This window comes from Apium graveolens, chromosome 4 (genome assembly GCF_009905375.1).
Source record: "Apium graveolens cultivar Ventura chromosome 4, ASM990537v1, whole genome shotgun sequence".
Taxonomy (NCBI): Eukaryota; Viridiplantae; Streptophyta; class Magnoliopsida; order Apiales; family Apiaceae; genus Apium; species Apium graveolens.
Genome location: NC_133650.1, coordinates 22,459,264 through 22,473,554, shown reverse-complemented (window position 1 = coordinate 22,473,554; position 14,291 = coordinate 22,459,264). Strand labels below are relative to the sequence as shown.

Here is a 14,291-nt window from a genome sequence, read left to right as displayed (position 1 = left end):
GATCTAAATATAATATATAAAATGCTTTTTAAATATATAATTAAAAAAACCGAAGTTAAGTGTAACTCTAAAATTTCACCGTATAGTTCTAATTATGCATGCACCTAATTATTTACTTATATAAATCTGACATATTAATTTATTAATACGATTATTTTAAAGTAAACCGACGCTTGAATGTTCAGCAACAAATAAAAATTTAAGGAAAATAAAATTTAGAGAGAGTAAAAGTAAATTTTTGCCAGTTGAGATTTTATTACATAAAATTTTAAAAATAGTTGTATAATTTTTTAGTGAGTACCAAGATTTGGGACCTAAACATGATTTCGCTTATTATTATAGAGAATTGATAACTCATGCGAAACACGGGACCGAGACTAAAAATATTGAATTAATATTTGTAAAGAATTATTCATAATCCGTGCGAAACACGAATTAAAATTAATATATTAATATCAATATTAGATTGGTACTTGTAAAAAATAGTTATGTAGTTAAAAAGAATCGAATCGGTTATGAAATTTTCCACTATAATTCTAGTTTTGCATTGTTTTACTTGATATAAAAAAATCTGACATATTAGTTTTATTTTTGTGAAACGAATTATATTTCTATCTTATGAACCAAATATCTGTTCTTTACACAATTTAATATTAATTAATATAATTTGATAATTAGTTTTTTCAATATAGTTTATTTAATATTACTTAATTATCGATAAAAATAATTTATAAATTAAAAGTAAATAGATGTTATTAAACTTAATTTAATATTACTAAATATAATCTAAATACAAGTCATAAATTTGTTACTGTTAAAATATGTTTTTTAATTTAAAGTATATAAACGTTGTGATGGACAATAACAAATACGGTCGTTAAATCAATAATTTTCAGTTTATAAGTTAATAAATGTTACTAAATTCATTTTCTATTACTTAATTATTTTTAAAATAATACTACAGAAAATAAAGTTTACAGAGAATAGAAGTCAATTTGTGTTAATAGTTTACTTTGTAGTTAGTAGTTTTTCAAAATAAAAGTAAATATATGTTATTTTACTTAATTTGATGTAACTTAATAAATTTTTAATAAAGTTTATAAATAAATAAAGTTTACCCAGAATATAAGTCAATTCGTGTTAGTAGTTTGTAGTTTTTCTAAAGTTAAAAATAAATATAAGTCATTTTACTTAATTTAACGTAACTTAATAAATTTTTAATATAATTTACAAATAGTTTAAAAAATAATTTTATTTTATAAATTAAAAAGACGATTGGATGAATATAACTAAAAAAAGTTATAAAGAATTGAAGTCGGTATTTTTAGTATCAAATTATAAATGATTTCGTTTATTAATAAAGAGTATAGATAGAGTTTAATTTTGCATGTTGTTGATATTCGTTATGCTGGTACAAGTGATTAACATTTACTGTGTGGTCAGTCTGGTAGCTTGCTTTTACGCAATATGGAGTTACTTGACATCATTTTAAGACTATTATAAATTATATTTCTATAATTTATTTTTAGATTTTTTTTATATAATAGTTCAAATATTATATTTTTATTTAAAAGAAAAAAAATATTTAAAATTATTTAGGAACCCTGTTTTACGGAGTTTAAAATATTGTTGATCGCCCGAATATAAAGATTTTAGTGGGACCGAGTGAGTAGTATGTAAACAGCTCGGCACGGCTCTATGTATCTGTTGGTGTTTAGACTAATAAAAAAAGAGAGAAAAATATAGAGAAATAGTGAATAAAATGAGATACATACTTCTATTTTATTCCTGATAACCAACGTGTGGTTTTATACACTAGAGAATACTAAAACTCCTAAAAAATAGAATTTATCTTATCTACTAATTATTTGAAAAACACCTAAAAATTAATCAACAAAATTTCAAGAAAATAATTCAAATAATTTTGAATTATTCTCAACACTTCCTCATAATTCAAAATTCAAAATTCTAAAATTAATTCGATGATGTTGTACTTCCCACCATCACCATTGTTGTTGAAGCACTTCTCTCCACAATTTTATTTAGGAGCCCTTCTCTCCACAATTTCATTTGGGAGCCCTTCTCTCCACAGTTTCATGTTGATGCACTTCTCACCAACGTACACATTGGAGCACTTCTTTCCAATATCAAAACAGTTCTTCATCAAATACTTGTATCTTATTGGCACTTTCTTCTGTCTTGACTTTACAATACTTTTGCACATGTCCAAACCTCTTGCATTTAAAGCATTTTGGTCTTTCCTTGTTCCAACAATTGTTTTCTTCATGCTCATTCTTCTTACAATGACCACATTGAGTAAATTTTATTTTTTCCTTTTGAGTTTTTGCCAAAAAAGCTCCTTCAACCGCATTTTCAGTTTCTTTGTTTCTCATCGCTCTTCTTTGTTCTTGAGCTTGCAGAGAATTAATTAGCTCGGATAAAGATAATTCACTTATATCTTTTGAAGCTTCAAGATATGAAAGTTTTGACTCAAACCTTTCAGGCAAACTCACAAACAGCTTCTCTACAATTTTGCTATCAGGTACATCTTCTCCCATCAGCCGCATTTTGTTAACAACACCCATCAAATTATCATAATAATCTTGTATAGTGTCTTTTTCTTTCATGGCTAAAGTCTCAAAATTCCTTTTGAGATTTAAAACTTGCATCCTCTTTATTCTTGCGTTGCCTCTCTTTTCATGTTTCACAAGCCATAATTCTTCTTAAAATCGATTATGACACGGCCGTATGAATAATTGATAAAATTCTTGGACCCTTACTTGACTCATTTTCGTGAAACTTGATTTGATTTAGAGTAGGATTGTCTGTAAGAGATTATATCTCCCTCTCACTTTCACCCATGTCCATAAACCCAAACCTTTTAAATGAGTTTTCATCTTAACAGCCCATACTTGATAATTTTCACCATTAAAAAATGGAGGAAAAAGATTTGGTGTTTGATTTGAGGTCATGGCTATGTTATATCACATACCCTTAAGATTAATAAGGCTCTTGATACCACTGTTGGTGTTTACACTAATAAAAAAAGAGAGAAAAATATAGAGAAGTAGTGAATAAAATGAGATACATACTTCTATTTTATTCCTGATAACCAACGTGTGGTTTTATACACTAGAAAATACTAAAACTCCTAAAAATAGAACTTATCTTCTCTACTAATTATTTGAAAAACACCTAACAAACTAATCAACAAAATTTCAAGAAAACAATTCAAATAATTTTGAATTATTTTGAATTATTCTCAACAGTATCTTCCAAAAGCTAAAATTAGCTTACATTCCTATCTTTATTAGATATTACTCTAAGAAATGTCTTTGATGTTGGGTCTGATTTTGTTTGATGTGTTACTTTCTATACAGAAGGGAGTAGTTTAGCATCCAATACTTTCATTTAACCTACCCAGGGTTTTGGTTTCTTGCTCCCTGTATATCTTCAATCTTACTTCTTTTAGATTATCCATGCCAGATAAAGTTTAGCCAAGGACATTTTGATATGATTAATGGCCACTAGCAGAGTAAGAAAAGCTAGATTAAGCATAGTCAAAGCTCTGTATGATTGGCTGTACTAGTGATATTAAGAAACTAACTCTGCAGTAATAGATGGAATAAAAATTTAGTTAAGTATTCGAACATATCCAGTTCAGAGTTACAGATAGATGGATTATGGTAACTAGTTATTTTCAAGTTAATTACTTTGTATAAAACACATATAGCCACACCACATAACAAGATTAGTGCAGCTTAACCCCTTTGTCGGTTGACAGGTGGATTCATCAGTGTGTAGTGAGTTGACAACACTCTAAATACAGCAAATTGATGGAATTATTTACATAAAACTAATGTAAGATAAGTGAGGGTCTTAAATGAACATGGGCTTCTGGGATTTATGATCTGTTCAAATAAAGAGGGTTCCTTCTGAATCACAAGTAACTAACACTACTTCATGTGGTTTGGAGATTGAGAAAGAACATAATCTCCTTGAAACAAGGAATTGCTCCTCTTTCAATGCCAGTTTGTTTTTTCTGTTTAATTAATTAATTGACCTCCATTTTCTTGTCTCATAAAGATCCTCATTGGGCTTCTGAAAATTTTGTAATTTAATAATTGAAATGTCCTTCACAGGCTTACATTGTTGAAAACTGTTAATTTCACAGAACTATCACTAGTATGCAAGTAAAGAAATACGAAATTTTCATTATGTAGATGATGTATGATCCAGATTTTCCTAGCTTTTTAAAGTTTTGAGAGAGTCGTTGAGTGACACATAAGGTTTGTTCTCGGAAAATTTTAAATTTAGGTGTTAAAGTTGGCTCATCTTCATACTATAAACGCAGCTAATTAAGTTCCCAATGACTAAAAATTTAGACTTCTTTTTCTGAATCCACCACCAATATTTGCCTAAAAAGTTAGCAAAATGGCTGGCCCAAAGAGCTCATAGTTGTAAAGGTAAAAAAGAATGTCAACTGGAATTGTCAAGTGAATTGCTATGCTAGCTAGCTTGTCCTGGTCAAGAAAAGCTACATACATGTACATGGAATGTAAGATATGCATTAAAAAATGAAAATTGTATAGTTAGAACGAGGTATGAATCTTAATTCACGTGCTAATGGAATTTGGCTGATTAGCAATGAGATGAGAAGGAAGGAAGGTAGGAAAGAGCAGTGATGAGTGAGAGAGAATTTGTATTGTATGCATGGAAGCTTGGGGGGGGGAATCTGAGGCAACGTGGGGACTGCTAGAGATCCGGCGACCCTTCTGCTGAATCGTTTAATTCTCTTTTATCAAATCACCACCTTCTTTAATTCCATCTATCCATTCTTAATTTTAATTCTGCCAGCTAACTTTAATATATTTTCTTTTATGCTATTTATACTTTGCTGCACATTTCTTGTTTCCATAACAACTAGTGTGGACTAACTACCTAGCTTCTTCAAGCTTTTGTACTCTCCCCATCTGCAGCACTCAATTCTTTATCTAAACTACTTCCTAAGACTACATTTACATATCTGTTAGTTTGAAGCTACAATCTATCTACAGTACTGCGCCTGCTATCTTCATCTCTAGGCATTGAGCAGAGTTAGTTACGTAATTATTTGATTTGTTTTTTTTTGTCTTGAATTGCTTGAAGCAAGTATTCTGAATCTCTGCTTCATTCAATTCTCGACTTATTATTGCGATCAATCAATGGCCCTTGTCAAGGACCAGAGGCCTCATGACCATGCACAAGATGACAAGGAACTTGATCAATATCAGCAACATATTTCGTCCTGGGGGATGTATGAATTCAATGACAGTGACAAGAGTAGTGGTGGCAATACTAATGTTAGTATAATTACTCGTTCTTCTTCACTCTCTAGTCCAAGTAGCACAACTTCAAGCGGAGCACTTGGTGTGCATCGTGCCATGAATAATTATCATCAGCAAGAAGAAGGTCATTCGGTGATAAGTTTCAAACCCTGCTATGATAGTGACAATTATTTGCTGCAAGCTGGTCATAATGGATCTTTTCTTAGCTTCGCAAACGATGACTACTCATCAATTCTGAACCAAGATCATGTCAGGGGAATGAGCAATGTCAGGCTTTTAGAGAACATCAACTCTATTCAAACAGCTGCCAGCACTATGGAAGGCAGCCTAAATTATGGAAATCATGAGTCATTTGCATGGTTGAACACTGAACCAACAATGCCCTCCAATGGCATTGATCAGGATCTTACTGCAGAAGAATTATGCTTAAATAAACGTCCACACATGGTAACATACATACTCACGCAATCTAGACATATTATCACTTGTGATTTTGCCTGATTCTTTAACGCATATGGTATTAAGCAGCTGTAATATTAAATTTGCAGGAAGAGAACATGCAAAGTTTGAAGAAGCAGTGCACCACTGCAACCAAGAAAGGCAAACCAAAGTCATCAACAACTCAATCGGGTTCGAAGGATCCACAAAGTATTGCTGCCAAGGTATATATAGAGAGAGATATAAGAATAAATCATTTCAATTGTCAATTATCTTTTAAATCATTGAACTATTTACATAATCTAGTATTGTCATATACTTACTGAATTTAGAGACAATTTATAGTATTTTTTTTTTGCGTGCAGAATCGTAGAGAGCGAATCAGTGAACGGCTCAAGACATTGCAAGATCTTGTGCCAAATGGTTCCAAGGTATAAACCAAATTTGATTGATCTGTATTTAATATAATTAATTAATGTTGTTCTCAAATCTAAATTGTACTCTGTTAACTAAATCCCAGTTTATGTCTTGGCTACGCAGGTTGATCTGGTTACAATGCTAGAGAAAGCCATCAGCTATGTCAAGTTTCTCCAATTACAAGTGAAGGTACTTGAGCATACAAACAAAACATCAAGTTACAATTTAGTAAATGTTTTAATTTTCAATATGAAAATATGTTGGTATTGGTACTTTCAGGTCCTGGCAACTGATGAACTATGGCCAGTGCAAGGTGGAAAAGCTCCAGAGCTCAAACAAGTAAAAGATGTCATAGATTCCATACTTGCTTCTCAGAGAGATGCTACTGATTCCAGCTCCAAGTAACAAAATAAGACGAAGAAACTGAATTTTCGAAATTCTAGACTAATTTGATCAGCCCTTTCAAGGAACTTGAGTAGATTTCCTGTAATAAAAGCCCAAGAACAACTCCCTGAGACTACAATATTGTCTCAGACATTTTACATTTGTTATTTCATCTTTATTAAATGCATAGGTCTTACAATTTAGTGCATGTCATGCATGGATATCTGCAAGGGTTATGAATAGCTGAAAGTAAAAAGCTTATGAGTTCTGACACGAAAATACATTAATCTCAGCTGAAAATCTCATGTAAAATAGGTATGTGTGAAAATGTAACATGATGATAGAAATTCCTAAATATGTAGCCAAAAATTGATTTTATATGTATGCATAATTCAGTCATGTGTAGCTGGAAGAATGTCAAACAAGGCTGTTTGTAAACTGGCCGGAGAGCAGGGGAACGTTTGGATTGCTGGTTGGAATTGTATACGGTAATAGTAACAAGAGATATGAGAATGGGGGTAATGAAAAATGGAATGATATGTTATTCCAAGGGATAAGTGAAAAATGATTTACCAATTTAATAGGAACGAAGTCCCATTTTCAATAATCAAATTATTAATCCAAATATTCCCTATATTTTTTATTATATGACGTTTGACTTTTTTGCACATATTTTTAAGTGTTTTGACCGTATAGTTAAAATAATATTTTGTTAAATTTTCTCTTTTTAAATAAAAATATATAACTAAAACTTCAATTTACAAAAAGAAATTTTAAAAATTATTATTTTAATAATACGGTCAAAATACTTAGAAATGTGTACATAAAAGTCAAACGTTATATATTAAAAAATAAAAAGAATACTAACCTATGAGATTGAGATTTCGATTACCGTTAACCGGACTCATGAACCAAACACCCCTATATAATATACATGCAGTTTACATTTACATATAGAAAACAATGCAAATATAATTCCCTTTTAAGTGAGAGTGTTTCGAGAAAAGAATAAATAGGCTGCCATAATATGTAGACCAATTAACTGAAAGGACCCTGTTCACTAAATGTACAGGAGTACGGTTAAATTGCTACCTATGTTCAATTTTTACCAGCAGCCTTCGCGGGTATCTAGTGCGCGACTTCCATTATTATGATTTGTTTAAAGCAGATGATAATGTCCAACATTTTAAGTACTTGCTAATACTGTTATTTATCATCAACTACATCTATATATAATATCAACCTTCCGTGGAAAGGTATTGAGATTTACAATTTTTTTATAAACCGAGACGGGAATAATGAATAAAAAATCTATTATTGATAGTATATATATCTCCTGAGAGTACTAGGCCTGGGCTTTTAACTCTATATAACCCTTGGAAGAACTACTTATAGGCTCCTAACTCCATACAAATTTTGGAAGGACCACTTCTAGGCTCCTAACTCCATACAACTCCCCGAAATTCCATACAGCTCCTGAAAAGACTACTCATATGCTCCTAACTCCACACAGCTCCTGGAATAGTCCCGCACACTACCAGTATAATACCCCATATTTTATTTGGTACATTGTTGGTGCAATAACTTAGTAAATATTTATTAATTGATTTTAGAATTCAAAATTATGGATAATGTTTTATGTAAATAATAGGCTGTTAAAAATTTGAATTTTGTAAGCTATCTTTTAGTTGTTTAAAATTTGAATATGAGTCAAACCGGGTGATAGTTAATAGTTTGTTGAGCTACTTATTATATAAACAGAGTCACCCTGTTAGTACCCTGTTAGTGCTTTCACACAAAAAAAAAACTCATCTTAGCGATAACTAACAAAATGGAAAAATAGTTATATTATATAACTTATGAGTGAGATAGAAGAGTTGGTGGCTTTGGATCTACATGTGCAAGAAGGTCAGAGAAGAGCTAACTGGAGTGTCACTGTTAAAATATTGGGTTATTAAAGATTAAGAGAAGGAGAAATAGATTTTTGGGTTATTAAAGATCAAAAGGAGGAGAAAGATAGCTAGGTCGGCCAAAACTTTCAGAGAAGTGTACATCTTGAGGAGGTTTATTTAAAATTTAATTATGTAATTTAAGATAATTACTATTTATATTGTATACTAATATTAATCATTTTATTTTCAGGTTTATAATTATTTGTACACATTTTTTTTACATATTAAATCAGGCTCTAAATTCAGGTAAGTTTTATCAAATTATTATATTATTTGTTTATGTGTTTATATATTGTGTTAGGTTATTGTTTAATGCATGTTTAATTGATTTAATTGATTAATTGTTATTTGTACTGGCTACAAGATGTTTAATTAGTAGTATTTTAATTAGTCATGTTCCTGTTGTTTTTGTTTTTAATTTTTATGTCATTAAGTTGGTTTAAGAAATTATATGATTCTCATGTTTTTTTTACATTTTATTAAGTGGATGATATGGTACATTTTAATATTGTTGGTGTCTGGCTAGTTTTGTTAATTATTATTTACTAGTTATGTGTGTGAGTTGTTCACAATATTATCATGTTATATTATGCTAGTTTATTAATATGTAAAATATTTGTAAAATAAAATCTATTTTTACAAGATTTAGTTTATTGAGATTTATTAAAATTGACAAAATATGTATTTGTAGGACTAATGATATGCATAGTATTTTATTTTACAGGAGATATGTAGTCAAAATATTTTGTTAAATAAGTTAAGTAATTAACAGTTGGTTGTTTGTTTATCTAAAATTATAAATTATTTACATTTGTTAATCTTATTATATTTTCCTCATAACATATTTGTTACTTTTTTTTACCAATATGTTATTAATTAATAATTTAAATTTTGTAAGTACTGTTGTAGTACTAACGTGTGAGAGGTGGATTTGATAAATATTGTTGGTATGTGTTGATAGACAGAGAGCATGCTATATTTATTTTTATCATTTTCTTAAATTGTTTTTACAATTTAATGTATAATTTAAGTTTGTCTACTTTTATAAAGTCATATATTTAAAGTTTTCTACATTACTTTTATAAATTAATAAAATATCTTTTATATTTTGTAAACCAGCTTGTTGTTATATATTTGAATGACTTTTAACCTTACAACTTACCCCATTAATTCTCACACCCTTTGGCTTTTCATTTTACACCCTTTGGCTTTTCATTTTACACCCTTTGGCTTTTCATGCTACTTGTAACCTACAAACTCTAGCCCTATATAAACCATTGTAAGATATGTGATTGATATATGAAATGAAAATCTTCTCTATTCTCTTAGTAATTTTGTTCTTGTAATGCTCTCTATATAATATATTCTATATTAGTTTGTAACACGTTATCAGCACGAAAGCTAATAAGATCTGTGGGTGCACCAGAAGGAGAAGTTGGTTTACGAGTTTACACGAGTTTCTTGTCAACACAAGTACTAGTACTAACAGGGTGATCATTACTTCCTGTCTCTACAAAAGGTATGCCCATGTTTTAATTGTTAAATGAATATATTACCGCATGCATGATTGCATGTTAGTAAAACTAGATCCATAACATGCTAGTCTATTCTTTTAGTTCATATTTGTCATGTTCACGTATTACACTTTGCGGGTGGTTAAATATATAAGTGGATGCCTGTATAATATTCTGTACTAATCATTTATGCTAATTGCTTGACCTGATTTTCATGCCTGCTTAGTTGAACATTTGCGTAAGTAAAATTAAAATCACTTCACTTGTTTTCTGCTTCATGAATTATTTGTATTAGTTCTTATGTTATCCCTTGCAAATTACTTAAGTGGCTTGATATTTTTATGCTAAAATCTGAATGTATGCATGTGTATCTGTTACAACGCCATGTTAAAGCCAACAGTTTGGTTGTACAAATTTAGGGAGATTTGCACTTTGCACGAATAGTTAAAAACTAAAAGCTAGGCTATGCCTTGTCTCCTGCAGCTTTTATAATCTATTTCCGTGACTAAGAGTTGATGTAGCAGTAATTTATATTTGTTTTACTTGTGCATGCGTGTTAATAATTGTCATGTTAACTAAGATGGGTTGTTATCAATGAATAGCATATATTTTAGTCTCTGAGACTTAACTAAAATCATGTTCTATTAAACTTGTTGATTAAATGCATTATTATGTGTAATATATTATATTTGTTTAAGTGAGTATATTTGATAAGTGATAATCTGTTTCTTTCGCAAATTATTTGTTATCTTGTCATAAAAAATTATCGCATTGCATTATATTTATGTGTATAAATATTGATGTTGATTCGAGTTTTGTTTATTTTTAGTGAAAATGTCGAATCTTACGAAACTTGAGTTTAACGCACTTGATGTCACTGGCAAAAATTATTTGACATGGATTCTTGATGCTGAAATCTATCTTAGTGCAATGGGTCTCGGTGACACCATAAAAGAGGGAAATAAGACCTCTGAACAAGACAAGGCAAAGGCCATGATATTTCTTCGCCATCACCTTGATGAAAGCTTGAAAACTGAATATCTGACTATTAAAGATCCATCAACTCTTTGGAAAGATCTCAAAGAAAGATATGATCACCAGAAAACGGTGATACTTCCTAAAGCTCGCTATGATTGGCTACACTTGCGATTGCAAGATTATAAAAGTGTGAGCGAGTATAACTCTGCCATGTTCAAAATTACATCTCAATTGAAATTATGTGGCGAGAATATCACCGATAAAGATATGTTGGAGAAAACATATTCCACTTTCCATGCCAATAATATGCTCTTGCAACAACAATATCGTGAACGTGGATTCACGAAATATTCTGAGCTTATTTCTGTGTTGCTTCTTGCTGAACAAAATAATGAACTTTTGCTGAAAAATCATCAAGCACGTCCCACTGGCTCAACACCATTCCCTGAAGTGAATGCGGTGACTAATAATGAATATAGAGATAATAAATCATTTGGACGTGGACGTGGGCATGGATATGGACGTGGACGTGGGCGTGCCCGTGGTCATGGATTTTGGCGTGGTCGAGGCCGAAATCAACAAAATCGCCCCCACTTTAAAAGGAAGCCTTACTATCAAAAACAGAAAACAAATGAGGAGAAACCCGAGGGAAGTACGATGGTTAAAAAGGGTGAAAGTACTTGTAGCCGTTGTGGAATGAAAGGTCATTGGAGAAGTACATGTCGTACCTCCAAGCACTTTGCTGACCTATATCAAGCATCTTTGAAAAATGTTGAAACTAATTTCACCGAACAGAATGATCCTTTGGGGATTGCTCATCTTGAAGCACATCTTGGAAGTGATGGCCAAGTTGATCCTTCGGCCTTTACTCACATGGAAGTTGGTGATTTCTTTGAAGATGTCGATGTGAATATACCTAAATTTGGTGGTGATGAGCCTAAGAATAATTAAGAAAGGCCTTACTTGCTTGTTGAACGTTTTCCTTATTTATTTTGGATTGTTAGTACTTAATTTTTGAACTATGATAATCATCCTTATCAGTTGCTTATGTAATTTTCTTTAATGAAGTACTTGAGATGTTTTACCTCTACTTCTAATTTTATTTTATTTTTCGTGAAGAAATATGGCCAGCAACCTCTCATCATGTGCTATAAAAGATGAGGAATCTTTTTGTTTGGCAGATAGTGCAACCACACATACAATTTTAAAAGATCAAAAATATTTTTCGCATCTAACATTAGCCAAAGCTAATGTAAATACAATATCGGGTGCATCAAATATAATTGAAGGCTCCGGAAGAGCAAGTATAGTGCTACCTAATGGTACATGTTTGTTGATTGAAAATGCACTATTCTCCACCCGATCAAAAAGAAATCTTTTGAGTTTTAAAGATATACGCCACAATGGCTATCATATTGAGACAACAAATGAACTTGAAAGTGAATATTTGTGTATCACGACTACTATCTCAGGGAGGAAACATGTGATAGAAAAACTCCCATCATATAATTCTGGATTATATTATACTTTCATAAATCCAGTTGAGTCACACATGACTATTAATACAAGATCTGTTGACCCGACAAATTTTATTATATGGCATGATCGTTTAGGCCATCCGGGTTCAACAATGATGCGAAGAATTATTGAAAATTCAAATGGACATCCACTCAAAAACAAAATTGTTCCATTGTCCAAAGATTTTTCATGTGTTGCTTGTTTTGAAGGAAAATTGATAACAAAACCATCCCTTGTGAAAGTTGCAATCGAATGCCCAAAATTTTTGGAGCGAATTCAAGGAGATATATGTGGACCAATTACCCCATCTAGTGGGCCATTTCAGTACTTTATGGTACTCATTGATGCATCAACAAGATGGTCACATGTTAGTTTATTGTCCACTCGTAATGTTGCTTTTGCACGACTCCTTGCTCAAATAATTCGATTACGAGCACAATTTCCTGATTATAATATAAAGAAAATACGATTGGACAATGCAGGAGAATTTACATCCCAATCTTTTAAAGATTATTGTATGTCTATTGGGATTGAAGTGGAGCATTCTGTTGCCCACACACACACTCAAAATGGTCTTGCCGAGTCTTTCATTAAAAGGCTACAACTAATTGCGAGACCATTACTTATGAGAACAAATTTATCAACTACTGCCTGGGGACATGCAATATTACATGCGGCTTCTTTAGTTCGGTTAAGACCGACTTCTTATCATAAATATTCCCCACTGCAACTGGTAAATGGTCAAGAACCAAATATCTCTCACTTGAAAATTTTTGGGTGTGCTGTTTATGTTCCAATATCCCCTCCCCAACGAACAAAAATGGGACCCCAAAGAAGATTAGGGGTATATATTGGATTTGATTCTCCCTCAATTATTAAATATTTGGAGCCCAAGACTGGTGATTTATTCACGGCAAGATTTGCCGATTGTCAATTTGATGAGACAATTTTTCCTGCATTAGGGGGAGATAAGACAAAATTTGAAAAAGAATAGCAAGAAATTTTGTGGAATGCAGTGTCCCTGTCTCATTATGATCCTCGTACAAATCAATGTGAACTTGAAGTTCAAAAGATTATCCACCTACAAAAAGTCGCAAATAGATTGCCTGATGCATTTACTGATGTCAAAAATGTGACAAAGTCACATATACCAGCTGTTAATGTTTCTTGTAAGATTAAACTTCCTGAAGAAGATAATAAAATCATGCTAGCAAATGAGTCTAAAGCACGCCAGAAGCGTGAAAGACCTATTGGATCCAAGGATAAAACTCCAAGAAAAACAAGGAGACTTGATAATAAAGCTGGAACATCAAATGACATCGTAGAATTGATGATCACTGAAGAAACGTCTTCCAAAGATGATCAAACACCTGAAATTGTTGACAATGAAGAGATCTCGATAAATTATGTCATTTCAGGAAAGAGGTGGAATAGAAAAGAAATTGTCATGGATGATATATTTTCATATGCAGCTGCACTTGACATTTCTGAGGAAATCGAGGATCATGAACCTAGATCGATCTATGAATGTAAAAGAAGAAATGATTGGCCAAAATGGAAAGAAGCTATTGAAGCTGAACTGAAATCACTTGAAAAACGCCAAGTTTTTGGACCTATTGTCCAAACACCTGCAGGTATAAAACCCGTCGGATATAGATGGGTATTTGTGCGTAAAAGAAATGAGAAAAATGAAATTGTGAGATACAAGGCACGCCTTGTTGCTCAAGGTTTCTCACAAAGACCGGGAATCGATTACGAAGAAA

At 31.6% G+C, this 14,291-nt stretch overlaps 2 protein-coding genes across 3 annotated transcripts; both read left to right on the top strand.

Moving 5' to 3' along the window:
- The first annotated feature begins 2,143 nt into the window (after positions 1-2,143).
- Positions 2,144-6,764, top strand: LOC141716699 (putative transcription factor bHLH086). 2 transcript variants are annotated; one of them, XM_074518895.1, is made up of 6 exons: positions 2,144-2,542; positions 5,149-5,774; positions 5,876-5,989; positions 6,131-6,196; positions 6,306-6,371; positions 6,462-6,764. In XM_074518895.1, exons 2-6 carry the CDS (start codon positions 5,205-5,207, stop codon positions 6,585-6,587), a joined length of 942 nt encoding a protein of 313 aa, XP_074374996.1. In that variant the 5' UTR covers positions 2,144-2,542; positions 5,149-5,204; the 3' UTR covers positions 6,588-6,764. The 2 variants fall into 2 exon arrangements, with proteins under 2 accessions (XP_074374996.1, XP_074374995.1); XM_074518894.1 differs by lacking the exon at positions 2,144-2,542 and having other exon boundaries at positions 4,742-5,774.
- Positions 6,765-10,866: 4,102 nt separating this feature from the next.
- LOC141718419 (uncharacterized) lies at positions 10,867-11,961 on the top strand. Its single transcript, XM_074520798.1, has one exon. The coding sequence runs from the start codon at positions 10,867-10,869 to the stop codon at positions 11,959-11,961; it is 1,095 nt and encodes a 364-aa protein (XP_074376899.1).
- Positions 11,962-14,291: the final 2,330 nt, after the last annotated feature.

Bases quoted from the DNA above. Each gene is read 5' to 3' on its own strand.
- LOC141718419 (XM_074520798.1), top strand. From the start codon at position 10,867: ATGTCGAATCTTACGAAACTTGAGTTTAACGCACTTGATGTCACTGGC.
- LOC141716699 (XM_074518895.1), top strand. From the start codon at position 5,205: ATGGCCCTTGTCAAGGACCAGAGGCCTCATGACCATGCACAAGATGAC. The intron at 6,197-6,305 runs GTATAAACCAAA...TTGGCTACGCAG, and splicing joins TTGTGCCAAATGGTTCCAAG to GTTGATCTGGTTACAATGCT. The intron at 6,372-6,461 runs GTACTTGAGCAT...TGGTACTTTCAG, and splicing joins TTCTCCAATTACAAGTGAAG to GTCCTGGCAACTGATGAACT.